The sequence below is a fragment of the Phyllobates terribilis genome, unplaced genomic scaffold, assembly GCF_046119375.1.
Source record: "Phyllobates terribilis strain yellow unplaced genomic scaffold, ASM4611937v1 Scaffold_12__6_contigs__length_324123572, whole genome shotgun sequence".
Classification (NCBI taxonomy): Eukaryota; Metazoa; Chordata; class Amphibia; order Anura; family Dendrobatidae; genus Phyllobates; species Phyllobates terribilis.
The window spans coordinates 181,411,644-181,438,618 of NW_027362772.1; the positions used below are offsets into that span (position 1 = coordinate 181,411,644).

General features: G+C 39.5%; 1 protein-coding gene across 2 annotated transcripts in view; it reads right to left on the minus strand.

Moving 5' to 3' along the window:
• MEGF6 (multiple EGF like domains 6) overlaps positions 1-26,975 on the minus strand; it is a 536,046-nt gene that overhangs the window by 83,908 nt on the left and 425,163 nt on the right. Inside the window, exons 1-2 of one of the 2 annotated variants that reach the window (XM_073656501.1) lie at positions 21,021-21,286; positions 8,555-8,677 (exon numbers count right to left, since the gene is read on the minus strand). In XM_073656501.1, the coding sequence (XP_073512602.1) occupies positions 8,555-8,677; positions 21,021-21,177 (280 nt within the window). In that variant the 5' untranslated portion in view covers positions 21,178-21,286. Of the gene's footprint in view, positions 1-8,554; positions 8,678-21,020; positions 21,287-26,975 lie in introns of those variants that run through there. The other variant, XM_073656500.1, reaches the window with a different exon arrangement.

Here is a 26,975-nt window from a genome sequence, read left to right on the forward strand (position 1 = left end):
CAGAGGTCGATCATGTGCATTCATTCTAATAGGAGCGCCAAAGATCAGCCGAATGCAGCACTTAGCTATCTCCGGCGCTCCCAGTAAGAATGAATGGCGCGGGAGCGCACAAGATCGGCCTCTGCTCCATTCAGGCGGGGATCTCTTCAGAGCTGCGGTTCTCAGTGGGGGCCACAGTGATTGGACCCCAGTGAACGGAAAGTTATCACCTATCCTGTGGTAGGGGATAACTTTTAAACTTGAGAACACCCCTTTACCATCTGCTGTCCTCTTAACCCAGCCAGTCTACAGCATAAGCCTGCAGCTGTTGTATCCTCCAGCAGGTACAGACTATCTTTCCCAACCATATCCAGAGTCATTTATTTACCTGCCACCCGGAGATATCAGACTTCAGCTTCACCCCTAAGTGCAGATCATTACTGTGCACCTCAGTAAGGAAAGCTCTACATTGTTCTTCTCTGCTTTGCGGATACAATGTGTAATTCCTTTCGCTAATCTGATTTGTGACTTTGTGCAGATCATATATCATCAGAGAATGGAACCCCCTCTGTACAAGCTGCAGCTGGTTTATTAAATCATTTGTTTGGGACGGGGTTTATTTTCGTTTTTTGCTCCGGAGGAGAATAGACAGACATGCATGTATTATCTGCTTGTAGACAGTGTTGCCAGAAGTGTAAAAAAACACAATCTACTCTATATCTGCCAAGAAGAAGACAACATGCACGGACCCCTCACTGTAAGGCCTCATTCAGACATCCGCTTTTCACATATGTGTCCTATCCATGCTTTTCACATATTTTACTACCTATAATCGCATGACCGTGTTTTTCTGTGGAGCGAGTGGTCAAGAAAAAAACATGGCGACAAGTCCGTTTTTGATCCATGAACTAAAACTACTCATACAAGTCTATGGGTCTGTGAAAATCACGGACAGCACAAGAAAGCAATCAGAGTACAGACCGTGATTAACACTAAAAGGGATAGGAGAAACTGAATATTTTTTTTGTATCTGAAAAAAATCACTCATGAAACACTGATGAAAATCAGATCCAAAACACTGATGAAAATCAGATCCAAAACACTGATGAAAATCAGATCCAAAACACTGATGAAAATCAGATCTAAACCACTGATGAAAATCGGATCCAAAACACTGATGAAACTCGGATCCAAAACACTGATGAAACTCGGATCCAAAACACTGATGAAACTCGGATCCAAAACACTGATGAAAATCGGATCCAAAACACTGATGAAAATCAGATCCAAAACACTGATGAAAATCAGATCTAAACCACTGATGAAAATCAGATCTAAACCACTGATGAAAATCAGATCCAAAACACTGATGAAAATCAGATCTAAACCACTGATGAAAATCAGATCCAAAACACTGATGAAACTCGGATCCAAAACACTGATGAAAATCAGATCCAAAACACTGATGAAAATCAGATCCAAAACACTGATGAAAATCAGATCTAAACCACTGATGAAAATCAGATCTAAACCACTGATGAAAATCAGATCTAAACCACTGATGAAAATCAGATCCAAAACACTGATGAAAATCAGATCCAAAACACTGATCAAACTCGGATCCAAAACACTGATCAAACTCGGATCCAAAACACTGATGAAAATCGGATCCAAAACACTGATGAAAATCAGATCCAAAACACTGATGAAAATCAGATCTAAAACACTGATGAAAATCAGATCCAAAACACTGATGAAAATCAGATCCAAAACACTGATCAAACTCGGATCCAAAACACTGATGAAAATCGGATCTAAAACACTGATCAAAATCGGATCCAAAACACTGATGAAAATCGGATCCAAAACACTGATGAAAATCGGATCCAAAACACTGATAAAAATCAGATCCAAAACACTGATGAAAATCGGATCTAAAACACTGATGAAAATCGGATCCAAAACACTGATAAAAATCAGATCCAAAACACTGATGAAAATCAGATCTAAACCACTGATGAAAATCAGATCTAAACCACTGATGAAAATCAGATCCAAAACACTGATGAAAATCAGATCCAAAACACTGATGAAAATCGGTTTGTTTCCTGCGTTACGAGAAAAATCATCTGAATGAGGCCGAAGAGCGGACATCTTGCTATTTTTTCTTTCTACAGAGCAAAAGTGCAGCCAGCGCTCAGCAATCCATGGCGCCATCACTGACGTGAATGCTGGGGACACAGGCAGATCTTACAGTAATACACAATGGGTCACGTGCGTTGCAATGCAAGAGCCCAAAACCTATCTGGCCCCCCGCTTAGCAAAGAACAAGACCCAGTGATCAATCACTAGACTTGTGTTTCCCAATCAGGACCCAACGGTTTCCTGGAATCTCTTTGGGGGTCTCCACAAAACTACTAGACTAGAACTACTTACGCAGTTTTTATGCAGAATTTTTCTTTTTTAGCCAAAGCAAGACGTGAATCAAGCAGGAAGGGGAAACTATCAGGGCAGTTCACATTTGTCGTTTTTCCTGTGTTTTTTTGTTCAGTTTTTTAGGGAAGAAAAAAGTAAAGCATTTTACATTAGCAGCAAAATGAATGATTTTTTATATATGGTGCGTTTTTTAAAAACATATGTTAATTCTTTAAATTTTTTTGTTTTTACCCCATTGAGATCAATATGGCTAAGCAAGCAAAAAACGCCAAGTGATGCCTAGAAAACACCTCGAATAACATGCTCCAAAAAACACATTTTAATGCGGAATTGCAGTCGATTGTCTGACCAGACCAGATACCACATAAATGTCTAAGATGGAATATGCTAGTTACTGCTAGCCATAATTGAGAATGGATATCCTCCCTCACCGTAGACCATCAGGAGCCTCCACTAACTACAATCCAGCCTTGACTATTAGAAAGGCTCCATAGAGGAACCTGGCGGACTGGACAGAGATATGAATTGTTGACTCTTTTTTACTTAGTTTGTGCAGTGTGTGAGGGGCCAAATAATAACTTTTACTTAGTTATTTGGAGACTCAGCTAAAACCCCATTTTTGTCTTGGCGTCTTTCAATTATTCACTTCCAGTTTATGATAAACATTGGGGGACTAAATAAAGAGATTGCGAAACGCGTCAGTAGACGCCACGATGGAGACACATATCACAGCTATTGTCCGGATATCTCATTTGGTTGCAAATCTCCCACCCCGAAACCTGTCCACGCCGCTCGTCACTTCATTAAAGCTAACCAATCTTATAAATGAGGTGGGAGGCAGTGCCGGAGCCGAACGCTCGAAAATTACTGTCATATGTCATCCAGGATGTAATGGGTTATTCTTCTAATCTCTACATATTACAAAAATTGGATACAAATTTCAGCTGTAAAACTTTACCCCTGATTTATCGGATCACTGATTAGTGGAGATTGAAGATGGCGAGTATTTCGCTGTTATCTCCTTTATGGGGATGGGATGTAAGACTGGAAGAACTGTATAGACAAATCAATCTATGACGGGGTCCATACACTACTCTTCTTGGTCCATACCCTTCACACCCCCTTATCATTAAATTGTCCCACCCTAAAGGAGTTAGGATAGTGACATGACAGCTTCCGTTTCAGTAAATCCTTGGGTATTAATATTAGTATTAATTTTAGTATAATATAACAATTCCAGACCTTCTGATCTTAGACTTTCATTTTCCTTTGTGTTATTGTGCTCTGTTTGTTGATCTATTGCTGACTGATCTTGGACCTCATTCGGACCATCCATTTGCCTAGCCCCTTTGCTCTGATCCGCTATCTTCCTGGTGTTCTGACCTGGGACCGTGACCCGACTTCGCCTTTGCCTTTCCCCTTTAGTTTACTACATGCTCTCTTGGTATCTGACCCTGGAACGATTGAGTACCCTGCCTCACAGCTTGTCTGGAGTAGTGACTAGCGTCACATCTAGGAGGAATAAACAGAGGAACAGCATGTCACAGTTTTATAAAAAAAAAAAGCTTGATATATTTACGAAACTAGATGTGTCTAGAGATCTTACGAATCCACTTAAAAAAAAAAGATTTCCTGTAAAAAAAACAAACAAGTTAACATTTATCCACTGGATAGGTGATCGCTGCTACATTTGTGAGGGTTCGATGGCTGAGAGCCTCACTGATCGGAGAAACTGTCCCCAGTATGAATAGAGCAGTGCGCACACATGTAGCAGATGCTTCATTTAAAAGGAAACCATCATCAAAAATTACCTATTAAAGGGAATCTGTTAGCAGGTTTTTGCTACTTCATCTGAGAGCAGCATGATGTGGGCAAAAAGAAGCTGAATCCAATGATGTATCACTTAGTTTGCTAGATACAGCTGTTCTGACACAATCAGAGTTTTTACATTTAGCATGAAGCAGAGCTGAGAAAGCTAATCCCGCCCACACCAGACTCTGTATACACAATGTCTATAGACAGTGAGCTGCTTCTCACAGAAGGGGGTGGAGTCGGACTACCAGGCATGCATTGCTGTAGTCCAGCAATGATAAGTTTCTGGTGCTAAAACAATAATTGCAGGTAAACAATAGCAAGGAGGCATCGCTGAAATCTGTGTTTTAACCCCTACAGCATGCTACATAGCAAAAACCTGCAGACAGATTCCCTTTAAATCAGGTTTGTATGTTAAATGTGTTGTTTAAATTTTTTTGCCAGTGTATTTTTTTTACATATCACAATCTGTATTAAAAATAAAAAATAGAAATCTTGCAATTTTCACCACTGGTCAGTGGAGCTTTTTCTTGCAGTTTTCCCACTGGTCAGTGGAGCTTTTTCTTGCAGTTTTCACACTGGTCAGTGGAGCTTTTTCTTGCAGTTTTCCCACTGGTCAGTGGAGCTTTTTCTTGCAGTTTTCCCACTGGTCAGTGGAGCTTTTTCTTGCAGTTTTCCCACTGGTCAGTGGAGCTTTTTCTTGCAGTTTTCCCACTGGTCAGTGGAGCTTTTCTTGCAGTTTTCACACTGGTCAGTGGAGCTTTTTATTGCAGCTTTCCCACTAGATATTGGAGCTTTTTCTTGCAGTTTTCCCACTGGTCAGTGGAGCTTTTTCTTGCAGTTTTGCCACTGGTCAGTGGAGCTTTTTCTTGCAGTTTTGCCACTGGTCAGTTGAGCTTTTTCTTGCAGTTTTGCCACTGGTCAGTGGAGCTTTTTCTTGCAGTTTTCACACTGGTCAGTGGAGCTTTTTCTTGCAGTTTTCCCACTGGTCAGTGGAGCTTTTTCTTGCAGTTTTCCCACTGGTCAGTGGAGCTTTTCTTGCAGTTTTCACACTGGTCAGTGGAGCTTTTTATTGCAGCTTTCCCACTAGATATTGGAGCTTTTTCTTGCAGTTTTCCCACTGGTCAGTGGAGCTTTTTCTTGCAGTTTTGCCACTGGTCAGTGGAGCTTTTTCTTGCAGTTTTGCCACTGGTCAGTTGAGCTTTTTCTTGCAGTTTTGCCACTGGTCAGTGGAGCTTTTTCTTGCAGTTTTCCCACTGGTCAGTGGAGCTTTTTCTTGCAGTTTTCCCACTGGTCAGTGGAGCTTTTTCTTGCAGTTTTCCCACTAGTCAGTGGAGCTTTTTCTTGCAGTTTTCCCACTAGTCAGTGGAGCTTTTTCTTGCAGTTTTCACACTGGTCAGTGGAACTTTTTCTTGCAGTTTTCACACTGGTCAGTGGAGCTTTTTTTTAGACTCTACTTTCCTTTTTATAGGAAATAACACGTAGATTTAGCCACAATGTACAGACCCTGAACCCTATCTATTGTCTTGAAGTGTCATTGCAAAAAAGAGGAGTAGTTGTGACATCACCTATTGTGATTGGTGGATCCTGTGTTATCAGCTGTGTTTAGAGATGTCCCTGTCATTGTAATCTTGCCTCTGCTGATAATGCGCCTGCTGAAAACACCTTCTGAAAAGCAGGACCTTTAAAGCACCTGATTCCAATTGATGTGGGCTTCCATTCATTATCAGAAAGTAGAAATTGTATGGAATTAAAACGCAAAAGTATTATTCGAGAGTTGAAGATTCCAGTTTAGCTGCAGGATATGCATTCCTCTCTGCAAAACTGGAACCACATGTAAGGAAGGTCATTCCCAGCTTAGTACGGCTCATGTTATTGCTGTTTATGACGGCGGAGGACACTGGTGAGGTTGGAATTTCCATAAAGTGAAGTTCACATCAGTCTGCGAGTTTTCTGATTAAATCAGTTATACTACATGTGGTCACCATGGTGGCATTTCATGCACAGTGATGTAACCACACTACAAATGAATACATGATATAGTACATTGTGATGTCATCAGCATATGACATCATTTCAGTAGCTGGTAAAATTTTTGCACCAAAATTTAAACCGCATTATACTATTATTTTCATGCACCTGCAAGCAATTTTTTTTATCATATTGGTATGAGAATTCAACATTTCCTCAGACTGTAGTTACCTGTCTGACCTGCAGGTGTCACTATGGTAATTGCAAGCTATAGAAAGCATCAATAACAGCCTAAATGATTTTTGTTTTCTACAGCCAAGATATCTTCAGCCATCAGATGCACAGGTGTGAACAGACCCTTAATAACGCCTTTATCCAAAAGATAAATTCCTGTAATCAGTTAAAATGGACAGATACAAATAAGTAATTAGCGGCGATGTTTGCTGCCAGCTTGCAGCATGGCTCCAGCGAATAGAATGGTAATTGACCATAATCCTGTGCATCTATTAATGCCAGAGAGGAATTTTGTGATATCACAAAAAATATGACCCCCCCTGAAATAAATCATATAGAAAAAAAAAATTGCATGGCTAAATCTAAAGGACCTGGAAGAGAGTGGGAAATAGTGCGAGTGAGCGCACAATGAAAAAGTTCTCGTCATTCTCCAGATCCTGGAAGGAGTTCAGTAAGACAGATGCCATTGACAAGGAATGACACACTAAAGGAATGACATCTGTCAGTGTGGCGCCTGCCAAGCCCGGCCTCAGCAGATTGCCGCACACTTGGAGGCTGAGGGGACTCATTTCATAATGACAGCAACAAAGCAACACCGAGGAAATTTAATGTGATGATTTCATGAGCGTGCTTGCCAGCGCAATTAGGAGAGTCGTGTTGCTATTTTTGCACGCCTGGCTGACTGATCTCTCGCTGTGCTGTCTGGCAGCAGAACTCCACACTAGAGGGCGCTGGTGTCCCTTCGAGGGCAATCAAATCCCAGCTGATACTACCGTCTGCATATTACACTGTACAGGTATCCAGACACCCCACTGTTGCTCCTTTGCAAAATTTAAAGAACAGTTTAAAAAAATCAAAATAAAAGGTGCTTATATTGCTTAGGCCCTAATATACCCATTTCGTCCTATTTCTAGCAATCTAAAGGAAGCAAATGGCAGTAGACATGAACAGGAGTTGGTGTTGTGTTGGAGTGTATACTTGTAGCTGAGAAGATCCCAACTAACAAAAATTGTATGGAGAGAAAGCAGAGGATAATTTAGTAGTAGTGACGGTGCTCCTTCCTATCCTTGACTCTGGAGAACCCAACTTTCCTTTATCTTGGGCTAAAAAAATCGAAGCGAGGTACATCAATGGATAATTGCAGTAGTGGTGGTTGTGCTTCTTATCTCTGGAGAACCCAACTGTCCTTTATCTAGGTCCAAAAAAATCAAATGAGTGACATCAGCAGATAATTGTAGTAGTGGTGGCTGTGCTCCTTCCTATCCTTGGTTCTCGAGAACCCAAATGTTCTTTATCTGGGTCCAAGAAATCATAGAGAGGTTTATCAGAAGATAATCAGAGTAGAAGTGGTTAGGCTCCTTGGCTCTGGAGAACCCAACTTTCCTTTATCTGAGTCCCAAAAAAATCTAAACTACGTATATCAGAGGATAATTAGAGTAGTGGTGGTTGTGCTCCTTGGCTCTAGAGAACCCAACTCTCCTTTATCTGAGCCAAAAAACAGTAGCGAGGGACATCAGAAGATAAATTGAGTAGTGGTGGCTGTGCTTCTTCCTATTCTTGGCTCTGGAGAACCCAGATGATAGGAGAATTGTGTCCACCCATCACTCTGTCCTCGGGACATTTTTTCTTTCGGCAACCTGGGAAGGCCAGTGTGATTCTTCTGAGATGAAGACCAGCTGGACTCAGTGCAACTTATATGAGGTTACTCATGTGCTCATCGTCGCCCCCTGTTAATAATTTACTATGTATGAACTACCTAGAGAAGCGGAGGAAGGGAGTTGACAACTTCTCTAAGCCATATTTAATATTTTAAGGGTTCTTCATTGATAAACTTTGACTTGTCTATAAGGGAGAAGCCCAGGGGCTTCCCAGCGTAACCGTCCAGGTTATCTGAGGGGCCATGGATAGTTCTATCATTTCATATATAAAAAGTATATTTTTGATGAGGACGTTTACAATCATTGGCCGTAATATACAGTAAGTGAGGACGGCGCTGGAGAATTTTTGCAGGGTAAAAACTTGTCCAGACTCCAAACAGTATGGGAATATGAGCCCAGCTTGGTGCCAAAGGGATGAAATGAGATTATAAGCAAGAATGTAACAGTGGATAGTGATTACTTACTAATGCATGACCTGCTATCCGCGTGAAGGCGGAAGCCCGCTTTGCACTCGCAGTGATATGACCCCGGGGTGTTGACACAACGCTGCTGGCATCCACCATTATGGACTTGGCATTCGTCGACATCTGAAATGAGAAGCAGGACGCTTTGGTGATAATTGTGGATACTGGGGCGAAATTACTACACAGGGTGTATAAACCCAATAAACGTCTCTGTGCATTACTGTCTGAAAATAAAAATAAATATATAAAAGTAAAAGTTATTGAGCCAAAATGCATAGATTTGTTTTCTGGTTATGATCTCCTTAAATAAAAAGCTCTACTGGGCTAGAAAAAGAGAAATCATTTTGAATATAGCCTAAATCTCAGATTTCCTCTCAAGCACATGAGAAATTCTACCTAATGTCTCCTCCTTTCATTCTTAAAGGGTAACACTAATCAAAAAGAGAAAACCCTATTTTGGCCTTGAATAGCGTTAGTGTCCCCAACTCTCAAAAATATTTTTCACTTTGATGTCAGCAACGCAAAATTGTAATAGTTTTCTGAACTCGTTTACCATCACTTGTGAGACCTGGAACCATGTACTAGATAGAACTACGCCCTCTGGTGGACAGGACATGACCCAGCAGAGGGATAATTATTTATGGAGGGGGCAAGGTAGATGAAGACAGCATTGTATGAAGTTTATTAAAGAAGCTTGAAAGTAGAACGCAAATATCTCTTCTATGCAGAAATATGGTGAAAGACCAGTTCACCGGTCTTGCAATCTACTCCTAATGCAGGTGCACAGTCACATGAGCATGTGGGTAATGAACAAAAAAGGGATGCCTAGTGCTCCATGAATGGACTTGAAAAACTTGTAACTTTTACTTTAGGAACATGCACATGAACATCAAAAGGCAGTGTCTATTCAGCAAACGCCAACGAGTTTCAACTGTAAGGCCTCACGGTTGAAACGAGTTAGCTTTTTCTGAATAGACACTGCCATTTTTATGTTCAAGTGCATGCTCGTAAAATAAAAGTTACAAGTTATTCAAGTCCATTCTCGGAGTGCTGGATATCCCCTGTTTGTCCAAATATCTATATATCCCAGAATTTTAACAGTGTACGTGAGGACGGGGGATTGATCCTAAGTCAAGATTCATGACCCTGTGTTAAGCTAGAGTAGCAACTCACTCGGGATAATAGGTAAAGCTAAAAAAAAAACCTGCAACTGACCCTGCCGGGTCCTGTACAGGCTAGAGATCCTGATCCCTCCACCCCCAGTGGTTCCAGCATGAGCTGAGATAGCCCTAACCACAAACCAGAAGATGGAAACTCGGAACTATACTGTATGAAAGGCCGTCGATTGCTTCACGTTCCTCCTAAAGAACTGGAGGGTAGAGCAGAGTGTGAATTACCTACAAAAGGGAAAGTGTGCTGAAAAAAGGAAAGATCCCAGAGTGAGTAAAATAAACCAAGAAATAAAAAATAAAGTATAAAGTAAGTACTCTAAGAATAATATTCAGCGTACTTCCTAAAAAGAAACAGAAGATTGGTGCAGAGTTCAGAACAGGAACAGAGAAGAGATAAATCCTAGCTGGAATTTCACAGACTGGCTTTAAACTACAGCAGAATGGCTGTACATCCAAAAGAGACCAACACCAGAAGGAAATGCCAGCAGGGAGAAAGAATATTAAGCCGCATCCAAAAGGTGATAGGGCAGACAAATGAAAACACCTATGTTATGCTAAACAGACTGCAGCCAGAATAACTAAACCTAAACACTTGGAGAAAAGGTGTGTCTGCTGTGGCTCGGCAGACAGAGAAACCAACGAGAAAACACAGGTTCGAGGGTTCGGACCCAGAAGCATGACACCCTGTATCAGAGACTCGTTCAGTACCATCATTCAAGTTCAGTTGGTATATAGCCTGAGTAGGTCGAGCTGAGAAGAGCTTCCAACTCCAAAACAAAGTTGGAAGCTCTTTTATCCAAAAAAAACAATCTTCAGCACCTCAGAACCATGGCTACCTTCTATAACAGATATCAGGCATTTTTGTATTCTATTCAACTCAAGGGACATTTATCTGTTTTTGTGGGTGCCATTCATGGGACCTTATGTGTAAAATCACTTTGAATAGCAAGTTTACCAAACTGGCTTTTTGACTTTCTTAGGAAAAAGGTGAAATGTTAGTAGTCAGCTGATCCAATCCACTTTTATAAATGCCGCCCATGAGGAGTTCAGGGGGTTGTTCAGATAATACCATTCCACCTACCAGCTTAATATTTCCACTAAATATGTCTAGGGTAGCCATAGTCTCAAATACAGTTTTGACTTGTGTATGAGTAGGACCTGCCATATACAGCTGAACACCAAGAGAATTATTATTACTTTTTATTTATATAGCACCATTGATTCCATGGTGCTGTACATGAGAAGGGGTTACATACGAGATACAAATATAAAATGAGAACCCCTCATTTATCTTCATCACCTCTGAAGAAATTAGGCAAAACAATGTTCCATCAAAATTTCTGGACCATCCATGATGTGTAAAGGCAATCTGGTTCCTACAGAGCATGAACCACAATGTGCAGCGGCTCCCCACTCAATATGGGAATATGGAAAGAGGTTTTCCTGACTGGACCTTCCATTAAACAACTCCTAAAACCATCAAGATGGGCCAATAAGAATCAATCAAAACTGGCTAAACTGACTTTCCATGGATTGAGACATTAATGGACAGCATATGCTGTAAGACTAAGGCTAGCCTCAGCACATGGAAAGAACATGGAGACAACCGGCGGTGGAGAACCATCGTCTATAGACAGATCTTCACATGTTTTGCAATTTTCTAAAGACAACAAATGTCTGTGGATGCTCTCGAAGGTTTCTTGCTGTAGTCCTGGTGACATAAGGAAATTTACAAGGTTTACATTCTTTTCTTAGAGTCTCCTACATAGCTCCTTAAGACCCATCTTGTATCTATTTTCCATGCCTATTTTAGATAATATCTTCAATGCTCCTGGAATGTTCTCAGGAAGCGAAGTCTGGATAACAGCCAACGTGTTCTTCAGAAATGCTGGAAAGCAGGAAAAATATGCGTGTAAGGAGCTAAATGATGGACTGTTATCAGTGCGGTCATCCTCGGCTCCTCCAACTTATTCCAAGACTTCGAGCCTCATCGACATGTGGCTTTCAGGGCACATTGGGTCAGAGGGGCGCCACAACCAGCGCAGGAGCACAGATTGCCTGTTATTCAGATAGTAATAAAGCAGAGCTAAGTTTGTCATTCGGCACAACTCTTGAAGCGCCATCTATGATTTTCCATAGGAAATTGCTTTAAATAATAGACAATAAGAATGAAATAACTTTTCATATGTTTGCAGATCCCAGTGCCCCAACGCACGTTTCACCCTTTTCTTCATCAGGTGACATATGCACTAGGATCACACACCACTTTAGTCTGCAAAAATATGTAAGTTATTTCATTCTTATTGTCTATCAATTAAAGCAAATAGTGCTATTAAACCAAATAAGGTGGTATTTTTCTCTGCACAATGCACATACCTATATGATAGTCAGTGAAAGTGTGGACACTTGGGTGAGGTATACATCTCTCTTTAGGGGTATACATCTCTCTTGAAGCTATATGGCATTGTAAGATTTAATCGTGTTGATGTATCATGTGGTCCTCCATTGCATTTCTCTGTTGATTCTATATGTTTTTTAATTAATTTATCTTCAATAAAATGAATGGATTTTTAGAGACTATATGCACCTATTTTTTGTTTGGGTGGTATTCATAGATCAGATGTGTCTTTAGCAATTAAAATTGAATGTACATGCTCTACATGTTGGTAGTCACTGTCTATTGGTAGTCTGAACGACACCTCCTGTTTCAGACATTGCCCCTCCTCCATGCTTTACACTGCAGATCTGCTTGTTTAGTTTGGCTGCTGCATAGAAGTACAAATTGCTCAGCGGGAAGTGAATGAATGGAGAGCGGATTCCTTTTAGAGCAAAGACATAATTATAAACCACAAGTAAATTAATCCACAATTATCTGGTAAGGGCTGCACATAGATTGAGTGAGAAGATCCTCAGTAAAGTGGTCCTACTCCCCCTCAAAGATTGACAACGCTATCTAAATATTTTGGCACTTCACTAGTCCGGAGGTTGGCGTTATATACAATTTGCCAACAACTAATAACTACCAACCATTTATTCCCTGGCATATCACAATACCGCAGGCTGGTGGGGCATCTGTATCACTGGATCATACATTTATTACCATTCACTTCCCTGCAGTACATAAGCAATCATCCCTATTTCTCCTACTTGGGTTTTATGAGATGGCTTCTATCAGGCTGCAGGGTGATACAAGGTAATGAGGGGATGCTGGGGGTTGTAGTCTCGCCATGGCATAGACCAGGTGATCTGCACGGGCTTTTGCACGCAGCTGTTGTTATTTTTGTACCCTATTGTTCTGCAGTTCACAACATGCACGGTCCGTAAATGTGCTGCTTCTCTAACAATTAGGGAATCGTGCAAAGAGCTTCACGTGGAGCTTAGAAAGCAAAACAAATGATGGATTTTTTTTTTTTTTTCCAAAACCGAATTCCTTTCTAATTAATCTGTCAGCGCATTAAACATTTGTAACATGTCAAGGAATGTTTAATGGCTGGATACAAGGAGACCTAAGTCCCATTGATTATATGTTTAGTTTACTACAAACATTTGCCAAGGTAACAAAATGAAAAACAGGCCTTGGGATGAGATGAGCACTTCCCCGTCTTGACTGCAGGGGACAGCATTTTGGCAAACAAGTTTCGATTCCAGAACTACTTGTATGGAAGGCCAGGGATGCTCCCCATACATTGGGGTCTACAAAGCAGATTCTGCCCAAAACCCACATCTGCACTCGCTCTAAGTGCATTGCGCGTGCCGATGGATGTAAAAGGACTGAAAAAATCTGCTATCCTCTTACAAAATTAGGAACTGATGTGACCCCACTGTTATGTTCTGAAATAAACAGTTGTAAGGTGCAATGCGTTACCGTTAATCTACCTATCAAGACTTTACCACCACTAATCAGTGGCATCCTTTACTTTAAGCCCCATGTCAAGAAATGCCTAACAAAGGGTGCCACTAATTAGTGGTGGTGAAGTCTTGATGTCACGCTTAGGAGCACCATATTTGTGCCGTGTCCATGTGTAAACAGGAGTAGATTGGGGCACTGATCTTGGTAGACTCTAAAAGAGCACAAAGTTCCTGCATTCTCACCAGTAAATGTCAGACATTTGCACAGGCAGAAAAATAAGTTGTACAGCAGCTGGGAAATGCCTTCACTATTGCTATCTAGCAAGTGGGGGTCAGTAGCACTCATAAATTGATGCGCTACCCCAGGGTTTTGCAAGGGGTACTGTGCAGCATGTACGAACTTCTAGCCTGAACTGTAGTAAGTTTAGTTTATCCTAGGTGGAAGAAACCAGCCCATCTGCATAAGAGTACCACTTAGAAGATGGCAAGAAAGTAGAGTGCTACCGCAGAGAAGGATTTTTTCTGCGAGTAGAGACTATCCACCAGTAGAGTGAATATGGGTGACAACAGATGGGTGTATAAAGGCCTATTCCTGTCTGTGAAGCAAATTAGTTACCATAAAAGGTGATAAGATAACCAAACTAGGTGGAGTCTAAATGCGGATGCCTGAGTGAAATTTTTTTGCCACACTGGAGCCTGAAAGATTGGTACCCAAGTGTAAAGGACTGTGGCTCAGTAACTGAGCAAGTCAGTTGCAAAAGTGCTCAGATTTCCAGGCAAGTTACTACAGTGCATAGTGGACAAGAGAGACCACTGAGTGAGGGCAGTAACAAGCACTGAGAGTGTGTTATGTGCTGCATAAAGAGTAACACTGGGATTATGCTTTATTGAAGGTGGTGCTGCTGAAGTAATTGCCAGCACACCATCGCAAATGTCAGTAAAGTGCCCTAAGTGTCAGCCCACTGTTATATCCTTGTGAACAAAGTTCATGAAACAAATTCAGTGTATACCTGCATTTATTTGCCATCTCTGAGTGGGGAACCAATTTACCATCAAGGGCCATTACAGCCTATATACTTTTTAACAGAACACACTGGCACTTAGCCACCTCTAAGCAGTTCTGTCACTCATCTACTACTGCAGCCATTGGACTGGTCTCAGGAGGACAAGTGCAATGTGATGACACTCATGTAATGTGTATTAGGGGGAAGAGTGCTGGAGTGCTACTTTACCTCTACATCTGTGGGGCTCAGCTGACTTTGATGGATCACTAGGAACCAATTCCTCCTCCTTAAAACAGAAAATTTGGGAACAGCAACATACACTCAAGATATCCCATAACGGTTTACTGTAGGTGTACATGTATTGTCATATATATATACAGTATATCAGCATGGTTGAGGGTACAGCCTCTACAGACGGCCTAGTTACACGGATCAGTGCACTGTCTGCCTCTTCTATACAGATTCCAGTGTCGCATTAGTCCAAGACTGCATCTTTCCGATACAGAAAGGATGCGAAAGCGGAAGCAGCTGCTCGTCCAGTGTCAGGGGAACATCGCAGCTGTGCGCTTAGCAGAACGTGCGCTTATGTCAGACATCCTGTGTGATACATTTCACATGCTACATAATGTTCAATTAAGTTATGTAACGTGGAACATAGAACCGTCAGCTAGAGAGCCCATAAAGCAGCTTCAGATGGAGTGGACCTGTAAATACTGTCTGCAAGAGTGCCCCTTTAACTAGTGTCAGCCAGAGTACACCCATCAATGGTGTCAGCCAGAGCACCCTACACAATGGTGTCAGCCAGAGTACACCCATCAATGGTGTCAGCCAGCGCACCCTACACAATGGTGTCAGCCAGGGTACACCCATCAATGGTGTCAGTCAGAATACCCCATCAATGGTGTCAGCCAAAATACCAACATCAATGGTGTCAGCCAAAATACCCCCATCAATGGTGTCAGCCAGAGCACCCTACACAATTGTGTCAGCCAGAGTACACCCATCAATGGTGTCAGCCAGAGCACCCTACACAATTGTGTCAGCCAGAGTACCCCCATCAATGGCGTCAGCCAGAGTACCCCCATCAATGGTGTCAGCCAAAATACTCCCATCAATGGTGTCAGCAAAAATACCCCCATCAATGGTGTCAGCCAAAATACCCCCATCAATGGTGTCAGCCAAAATACCCCCATCAATGGTGTCAGCCAGAGCACCCTACACAATTGTGTCAGCCAGAGTACACCCATCAATGGTGTCAACCAGAGTACACCCATCAATGGTGTCAGCCAGAGTACACCCATCAATGGTGTCAGCCAAAATACCCCCATCAATGGTGTCAGCCAAAATACCCCCATCAATGGTGTCAGCCAAAATACCCCCATCAATGGTGTCAGCCAAAATACCCCCATCAATGGTGTCAGCCAAAATACCCCCATCAATGGTGTCAGTCAAAATACCTCCATCAATGGTTTCAGGCAAAATACCCCCATCAATGGTGTCAGCCAAAATACCCCCATCAACTGTGTCAGCCAAAATACCCCCATCAATGGTGTCAGCCAGATTACCCCATCAATGGTGTCAGCCAGATTACCCCCATAATTAGTATCAGCAAGAGTGCCCCGGTTTCTGGTAGGCAGACAATGATGGTTGGGATGTTTTTATTCAATTTAGTTGTATTTTCGTACAGCCAGATTCATGTGTCATATTCTCACTTATGGTGGTTCTGGAAGCTGAGCTATGAGGAGCTGTTTTATAGGGTCTTCACCTTGTTATAGTTGCAGTTAATGGGACATTATTTCCCTGGCTCATAATGGCGGTTCTGCGGGGTCAGGGAGACCACAGATGGTGTTTTCTGTAATTCTGTCAGATACAGATCTCTTATCCATGGAATCTGTCATGGAGCGCTATCCCTCCAGCGCGGCTGAGGAGACGGAGCCTAGATTCACTTATCCCAAATCCACAAGTGAAGCGTCCAAACAGCCTGGGAAAGCTGGTGATACTGAGGAGAAGCACCAGGCAGGATAAGGGGCCGCCACCACTCCAGGAGACTGACACTGCTGTTCTTCTGTGTCTGGTCCTACATGGAGCCATCATGGGAACTGGCACTATCAAAGAGCAATTTACTTTCTGCCCATTGAAGTACATTACTTGGTATCACCCAAAAAAGATTTACAATTCAAGTCTCTGGGAAAGCTAAGTGCTACCCTGAGAAAGCCAAGCGCTACCCTGAGAAAGCCAAGCGCTACCCTGAGAAAGCCAAGCGCTACCCTGAGAAAGCCAAGCGCTACCCTGAGAAAGCCAAGCGCTACCCTGAGAAAGCCAAGCACTACCCTGGGAAAGCCAAGCACTACCCTGGGAAAGCCAAGTGCTACCCTGGGAAAGCCAAGTGCTACCCTGGGAAAGCCAAGTGCTACCCCGTGAGAGCTCTGCTGGAGACCTTGTTGGTTGATACAACCCTATCAATATGCACAAGTGACTCTCAGCTCCAATCCTTGAGAGATTTACTTACAGGTCCATAAAAAGGTATAAAGCGTTCCCCTGTAGGAGAGCGGCATAGTGAGTATACGCCCTCCTAGGCGGGTCTCAGCCTAATTTCAGGGTTCCCAACAAAAAGTCACAGGCAGATGTAAAACAACAGGAGTCCTTATTCTAGGATCTTACAATATGGAGGTTTATTCTTAAAGGGAACCTATCACTCTGTACATGGCGCCCGACCTGTGGACAGCATGATATAAAGAAGATACCGAGCAGAATAATATATAGGCTTGTGGAAAAGATTCAGTATAATTTGTATTTTATTTATTGAAATCTCTGGTGTTTCTATACATGAGTCCAGTGGGCGGTCCTACTACTGATTGACAGCTGTCTCTGCATGCACAGTTATATAGGGAAGACTGTCAGTCACTAGTAAGATCACCCACCAGACTCGTATATAGAAACACCAGGAATTACACTGAATAAAATGCAAGTATTACTGAAACTTTTCCCAGAAACATATATATATCAATCGGATCAGCTCCTCCTGCTGTAGAACAACCTGCAGGTCAGAAACCGTCATCAGGATAACAGGTTGCCTTTAAATGTTGAAAATGTATTTCCAGTGAAGGCCTTGAGATCAGCTCTCCTCAGGGCGCGTCTGCACGCACGACACCCACACCATACAGCTCTTTCATGCCTAGCCAAACCGCACAGCCCACTGCCCTGCTGGACATATTGTACAATTTCTACTTAAAGGGGTTGTCCACCTTTGGTTGCATTGTTTGTTTACATAAATGCCTGTATTTTGGGCTAAAAATCTTTTTTGCAATTGGGCTTCATTCAAACTGTACCATTTGCTTTTTATAGCCTCTTTGCTGCACTGTCTATTGCTGGCTATAAAACGAGTTAACTGAGAATCCTTCAGTTAGCTCTCTATGACAGTCTGACAGGGAGTTTGACAAGTGTATGGAGAGAGAGGCCACTCCCACTGGTCAGGAGTATGTATAACTTATACATATCCTCCGGTCCCCGGCTCAGAAAATGGCGAATCCCTGAAGGGTAAAGTGTGACTGCAGCCTTATCGATTTGGACAGGACAGCCCCTTTAAAGGGGTATTCTCATCTCCAAGATCTTATCCCAATGTGTAGCAGGTGTAATAATAATAATATTAGCAAATACCTCCAATTAGAAATGTAGTGTAGTTCTTCTGATTCGCTATGTCTCTTTCCTCATGTGCAGGCATCGCAGAACCTTAGGTATCCATGGTTACGACCACTGATGGAGTGACAGTTAGCTAGCTGCTAGTGGTCATAGCCATGGACACCTAAGGTCCTACACATGAGGAAAGAGACATAGCGAAATCAGAAAAACTATACTACATTTCTAATTGGAAGTATTTGCTAATGTTATTATTATTAATACACCTACTACATATTGGGATAGGATCTTGGAGATGGGAATACCCCTTTAAAGTAAAAAAAAAGGCCCCCAAAGATGGACAATTCCTTTAAGTTCCCTCTCCCAGAATCCCCCATGCCCAGGACAATTCTAATCCCCACTCCATCTAGCCAAGGTGGCACCCTGTATTTTCGAGTGTGTCCTTCCCAGGGTTCCCACTTGCTACCCAGGGACTCTTATTCAGGGTGTACGGCCAGGCAGCCTTCCATCAACGCACTCACAGAAATGCCAAATGTCACAAAGGTGCAAAAACACAATAATGTGAACAGCGCCAACATGGCGCACAGTTGACCCCACAATATTTGGGGTGGTCTGGCTCAATGCATGGCACTTACAGTAAGAGGGATAAGTAACATGTTTTCTACTCCTCTAAACCAAGGACACTGTTGCGTATATAGGGGTCTGGGGTTTGCATTCTCATCATTATTTTAAGGAAACTGTTCTTTATTACTAAAGAAAATACAGTTATTATTCTAGAACTGAGAGCAAAGCCCCAGGAACCACGTTCAATGCTGCTACCTTTCTGCTTCGCAAGGTACAAACTACTGTTCAATTGCTTAATGAGTAGTAATCTCCATTCATTATGAATAATGGAGCTGATGTCTGATGCCAGTCACTGCACCCGCTGGGTATCAGCAGGGGATCACTGCTGGCTCATGCTTCAGGGACATCTTGGAATCTGCCGGCTCGCTGTGTTTTCATTCTCTGCTATTTTCCGCTGATTGATGGAGCTACTGTAACTTAACTGTGCACAATGCAGCAAGAATGCTTCACACGTCTGCCAGATTAAATGCCCACCCTTAATATATTAATACATCTTTATTGCGGCTACAGCTCATTTTTGCTGATACAGAACTCCAAATCCTCTTAACAGAGTTTAAAAAAAATATGGCTACCTGCAGCCACCACTAGGGGGAGCTTACTGCATTCCTGTAATGTATTGATCAGAATAAACCAGTATGCAGTAAAAGCTTTAGCTCCCTCTAGTGGAGGCTGCTGATAATCAATTTCATCATTTCAGATGTCATAGCTTAATTTTTACATAATGTAAATTGGTATCTTTCTCCTATGCAAGGTAACCAATGCTTGAAATGATATATTCTGTTTCCCCATGATAACACTCCCTGGCCTGTACTTTGGCAGTCATAGGAACATCATATTGTGTAAAAGTTAGTATATACTGTACATGGACATCCTGAATGGTTTGAAAAATGGCAGCAATTATATAGACATTTATGTGGGTGGTGATTTTAATCCACCCAGTGTCCACATGACAAAGTTGAACTGCCAGAGGACAGGAAGATTTGTCATGGGATCACAAAGATTGACTATTCTTTACACATACTACATGAAAAGCACAGAACAGCGCCTGAATAGAAGACTATTCCTGGGAGATTAATCCTGACCCTCGACCAATTTATAGATTCAGGTATGTGTAGAGCATCAATTTCACCCATAAAAGGCAGAAAATGACAAGTGTGAAACTAACCAGAACACTAATCAGATTGTAATGTCGCACAATGCAACAAACCGCAATATGAAAAAAAAAAATTAATGAAGCCTTCCTTATATTAAGATCTGTATAAATTATACTATTCTAGTCATTAAAGTCCCTGACATAACCTTTTTTTAATAGAGAAAAGTACCAAATCTTTGTGGGCACAATTCACATTTTAAACCCATAAAAAGAAAAGTATTAAAATGTCAATATGGTATTGTGTCGCCACCTGTTGTTCACAATTGGTACTGCAGGAGCTGTATACATATTTTACACAAATATAATCTAGAATATATATATATTTATAGATATACATATATATTTATAGGCATATGTATATATCTGTTTGTATGAATATATATATAGATGTATATCCATATACAAACATATATACATAGCTATATATATAGATCGATAGATAGATCGATAGATAGATAGATAGATAGATAGATAGATCTACATATATAAATAACTATATATAAATAATTATATTAGTGTAAATGGAGGTCAATGTCATATATAGTTATAAGTTGGGAGCTTGCAAAAGGAACACCCATTAAAGCAACAACATAAGCAGTAAGAGAAAAATAGGGAGAAAAATATACTAATCAAAGTGAAACTAATAAGTTGGGTTCCTCTTTAACACTTGAAGATTTCACTGTTGAGAATTAATTAAAAAAAAGATACACACAGCATCTTATTGAGATTCTTGAGACGCAGTGTCAGAGTGCAGTATAAGTTTGTTTACAGGAAAACTTCATAGGGGAAAAAAAAGAAAAAAGTTAAAACGAGATAAATATTGAAGAAACCAAATACAAAAAAAAAATTATAATAAAATAAGACCTATTTTTAAAAAAAATGAAAACAAAATAGTAAAAAGATGTGCACACCTAGAAAAAAACTACAGTGCAACAAAATAAAAAAATACTAAATAAAATAAAAGTAATAAAAAATGAAAAAAAAAATAAAGTCAAATAAAATGTGAAGAAGAGCGGGCTCATCCATACCTGGCCTCCCATTGTTAGAGTGAATAGTACTAAATCCCTGGTTTCTCAAGAAACATGGGTAGCAGTTGGGGCGAAGATATCTGGAGTTGAATGTGGTACCCACATGGATGCAGCAACCCACTAGAACCATGGAGAGGATCTGTACTATGTTCTTCATGTTTTCAAATGATGTGGGATCCTGACTGAGAACATAGCTTGCAGCCTACAGTATGTGATCCTCGCCTGCTCCAATGCGGATTTTGCTTTGGATGTTTTTACTGTATATGTTCTGGAGTCCTGGGAATTCTCCATGTCCCTCCCACATGAGTCCTTTTATGTTACCAAGTCCTGGCCCATCTCCTGCAGGTAATGAACAGCCCCCAGCAGTCTACAGCCAGGCAGCTGACAACACACCCCCTGAGAGCAAAGCCAAGGAAGCCAGGGTGTCAAGTACTAGGAGAGCGAAAGACCCCAGCCTGATGGCTGCAGAGCTAGGAGAAGGAAGCGGGACAGGACAAGGCAGCACTTCTCTAAAAACCGTATTTTGTTCTTTACTGGAAAATTAGGAATCTAAATCCAAACCACATATTGTAAAAACTAAGAAAAATCAAAAATACTAGGAAGAAGTCAATAACTTTATATTCAGAGTGCCTGATAGAGCTGTGAAATATTATTGTATATAGAAGTGATATTCCTGTACATAGGGGCAGTATTATAGAAGTTATAATATTATACATAGGGGACAGTATTATAGAAATTATATTCTTGTACATAGGGGCAGTATTATAGTAGTTATATTCTTGTACATAGGAGTAGTATTATAGTAGTTATATTCTTGTACATAGGAGGCAGTATTATAGTAGTTATATTCTTGTACATAGGGGCAGTATTATAATAGTTCTATTCTTGTACATAGGGGCAGTATTATAGTAGTTATATTCTTGTACATAGGGGGCAGTATTATAGTAGTTATATTCTTGTACATAGGGAGCAGTATTATAGTAGTTATATTCTTGTACATAGGGGACAGTATTATAGTAGTTATATTCTTGTACATAGGGGACAGTATTATAGTAGTTATATTCTTGTACATAGGGGCAGTATTATAGTAGTTATATTCTTGTACATAGGGAGCAGTATTATAGTAGTTATATTCTTGTACATAGGGGACAGTATTATAGTAGTTATATTCTTGTACATAGGGGACAGTATTATAGTAGTTATATTCTTGTACATAGGGGGCAGTATTATAGTAGTTATATTCTTGTACATAGGGAGCAGTATTATAGTAGTTATATTCTTGTACATAGGGGGCAGTATTTTAGTAGTTATATTCTTGTACATATGGGGCAGTATTATAGTAGTTATATTCTTGTACATAGGAGCAGTATTATAGTAGTTATATTCCTGTACATAGGGGGCAGTATTATAGAAGTTATATTATTATACATAGGGGACAGTATTATAGAAGTTATATTCTTGTACATAGGGGCAGTATTATAGTAGTTATATTCTTGTACATAGGGGCAGTATTATAGTAGTTATATTCTTGTACATAGGAGCAGTATTATAGCAGTTATATTCTTGTACATAGGAGGCAGTATTAGAGTAGCTATATTCTTGTACATAGGGGAAGTATATAATAGTAGTTATATTCTTGTACATAGGAGGCAGTATTATAGTAGTTATATTCTTGTACATAGGAGGCACTATTAGAGTAGCTATATTCTTGTACATAGGAGGCAGTATTATAGTAGTTATATTCTTGTACATAGGGGCAGTATTATAATAGTTCTATTCTTGTACATAGGGGCAGTATTATAGTAGTTATATTCTTGTACATAGGGGGCAGTATTATAGTAGTTATATTCTTGTACATAGGGGGCAGTATAATAGTAGTTATATTCTTGTACATAGGAGCAGTATTACAGTAGTTATATTCTTGTACATAGGGAGCAGTATTATAGTAGTTATATTCTTATACATAGGGGGCAGTATTATAGTAGTTATATTCTTGTACATAGCGGGCAGTATTATAGTAGTTACATTCTTGTACATAGGAGCAGTACTATAGTAGTTATATTCTTGTACATAGGAGCAGTATTATAGTAGTTATATTCTTGTACATAGGGGCAGTATTATAGTAGTTATATTCTTGTACATAGGGGCAGTATTATAGTAGTTATATTCTTGTACATAGGGGCAGTATTATAGTAGTTATATTCTTGTACATAGGAGCAGTACTATAGTAGTTATATTCTTGTACATAGGAGCAGTATTATAGTAGTTATATTCTTGTACATAGGGGCAGTATTATAGTAGTTATATTCTTGTACATAGGGGCAGTATTATAGTAGTTATATTCTTGTACATAGGGGCAGTATTATAGTAGTTATATTCTTGTACATAGGAGCAGTATTATAGCAGTTCTATTCTTGTACATAGGAGGCAGTATTAGAGTAGCTATATTCTTGTACATAGGGGGAGTATATAATAGTAGTTATATTCTTGCACATAGGAGGCAGTATTATAGTAGTTATATTCTTGTACATAGAGGGCAGTATTAGAGTAGCTATATTCTTGTACATAGGAGGCAGTATTATAGTAGTTATATTCTTGTACATAGGGGCAGTATTATAATAGTTCTATTCTTGTACATAGGGGCAGTATTATAGTAGTTATATTCTTGTACATAGGGGGCAGTATTATAGTAGTTATATTCTTGTACATAGGGAGCAGTATTATAGTAGTTATATTCTTGTACATAGGGGGCAGTATTTTAGTAGTTATATTCTTGTACATATGGGGCAGTATTATAGTAGTTATATTCTTGTACATAGGAGCAGTATTATAGTAGTTATATTCCTGTACATAGGGGGCAGTATTATAGAAGTTATATTATTATACATAGGGGACAGTATCATAGAAGTTATATTCTTGTACATAGGGGAAGTATTATAGTAGTTATATTCTTGTACATAGGGGCAGTATTATAGTAGTTATATTCTTGTACATAGGAGCAGTATTATAGCAGTTATATTCTTGTACATAGGAGGCAGTATTAGAGTAGCTATATTCTTGTACATAGGGGAAGTATATAATAGTAGTTATATTCTTGTACATAGGAGGCAGTATTATAGTAGTTATATTCTTGTACATAGGAGGCACTATTAGAGTAGCTATATTCTTGTACATAGGAGGCAGTATTATAGTAGTTATATTCTTGTACATAGGGGCAGTATTATAATAGTTCTATTCTTGTACATAGGGGCAGTATTATAGTAGTTATATTCTTGTACATAGGGGGCAGTATTATAGTAGTTATATTCTTGTACATAGGGGGCAGTATAATAGTAGTTATATTCTTGTACATAGGAGCAGTATTACAGTAGTTATATTCTTGTACATAGGGAGCAGTATTATAGTAGTTATATTCTTATACATAGGGGGCAGTATTATAGTAGTTATATTCTTGTACATAGGGGGCAGTATTATAGTAGTTACATTCTTGTACATAGGAGCAGTACTATAGTAGTTATATTCTTGTACATAGGAGCAGTATTATAGTAGTTATATTCTTGTACATAGGGGCAGTATTATAGTAGTTATATTCTTGTACATAGGGGCAGTATTATAGTAGTTATATTCTTGTACATAGGGGCAGTATTATAGTAGTTATATTCTTGTACATAGGAGCAGTACTATAGTAGTTATATTCTTGTACATAGGAGCAGTATTATAGTAGTTATATTCTTGTACATAGGGGCAGTATTATAGTAGTTATATTCTTGTACATAGGGGCAGTATTATAGTAGTTATATTCTTGTACATAGGGGCAGTATTATAGTAGTTATATTCTTGTACATAGGAGCAGTATTATAGCAGTTCTATTCTTGTACATAGGAGGCAGTATTAGAGTAGCTATATTCTTGTACATAGGGGGAGTATATAATAGTAGTTATATTCTTGCACATAGGAGGCACTATTATAGTAGTTATATTCTTGTACATAGGGGCAGTATATAATAGTAGTTATATTCTTGCACATAGGAGGCAGTATTATAGTAGTTATATTCTTGTACATAGAGGGCAGTATTAGAGTAGCTATATTCTTGTACATAGGAGGCAGTATTATAGTAGTTATATTCTTGTACATAGGGGCAGTATTATAATAGTTCTATTCTTGTACATAGGGGCAGTATTATAGTAGTTATATTCTTGTACATAGGGGGCAGTATTATAGTAGTTATATTCTTGTACATAGGGAGCAGTATTATAGTAGTTATATTCTTGTACATAGGGGGCAGTATTTTAGTAGTTATATTCTTGTACATATGGGGCAGTATTATAGTAGTTATATTCTTGTACATAGGAGCAGTATTATAGTAGTTATATTCCTGTACATAGGGGGCAGTATTATAGAAGTTATATTATTATACATAGGGGACAGTATTATAGAAGTTATATTCTTGTACATAGGGGCAGTATTATAGTAGTTATATTCTTGTACATAGGGGCAGTATTATAGTAGTTATATTCTTGTACATAGGAGCAGTATTATAGCAGTTATATTCTTGTACATAGGAGGCAGTATTAGAGTAGCTATATTCTTGTACATAGGGGCAGTATATAATAGTAGTTATATTCTTGTACATGGGAGGCAGTATTATAGTAGTTATATTCTTGTACATAGGAGGCACTATTAGAGTAGCTATATTCTTGTACATAGGAGGCAGTATTATAGTAGTTATATTCTTGTACATAGGGGCAGTATTATAATAGTTATATTCTTGTACATAGGGGCAGTATTATAGTAGCTATATTCTTGTACATAGGGGGCAGTATTATAGTAGTTATATTCTTGTACATAGGGGGCAGTATAATAGTAGTTATATTCTTGTACATAGGAGCAGTATTACAGTAGTTATATTCTTGTACATAGGGAGCAGTATTATAGTAGTTATATTCTTGTACATAGGAGCAGTATTATAGCAGTTATATTCTTGTACATAGGAGGCAGTATTAGAGTAGCTATATTCTTGTACATAGGAGGTAGTATTATAGTAGTTATATTCTTGTACATAGGAGCAGTATTATAGTAGTTATATTCTTGTACATAGGAGGCAGTATTATAATAGTTCTATTCTTGTACATAGGGGCAGTATTATAGTAGTTATATTCTTGTACACAGTGAGCAGTATTATAGTAGATATATTCTTGTACATAGGGAGCAGTATTATAGTAGTTATATTCTTGTACATAGGGGGCAGTATATAGTAGTTATATTCTTGTACATAGGGGCAGTATTATAGTAGTTATATTCTTGTACATAGGAGCAGTATTATAGCAGTTATATTCTTGTACATAGGAGGCAGTATTAGAGTAGCTATATTCTTGTACATAGGAGGTAGTATTATAGTAGTTATATTCTTGTACATAGGAGCAGTATTATAGTAGTTATATTCTTGTACATAGGAGGCAGTATTATAGCAGTTATATTCTTGTACATAGGAGGTAGTATTATAGTAGTTATATTCTTGTACATAGGGGCAGTATTATAGTAGTTATATTCTTGTACATAGGAGAAGTATTATAGTAGTTATATTCTTGTACATAGTAGCAGTATTATAGTAGTTATATTCTTGTACATAGGGGCAGTATTATAGTAGTTATATTCTTGTACATAGGGGCAGTATTATAGTAGTTATATTCTTGTACATAGGGGCAGTATTATAGTAGTTATATTCTTGTACATAGGAGCAGTACTATAGTAGTTATATTCTTGTACATAGGAGCAGTATTATAGTAGTTATATTCTTGTACATAGGGGCAGTATTATAGTAGTTATATTGTTGTACATAGGGGCAGTATTATAGTAGTTATATTCTTGTACATAGGGGCAGTATTATAGTAGTTATATTCTTGTACATAGGAGCAGTATTATAGCAGTTCTATTCTTGTACATAGGAGGCAGTAT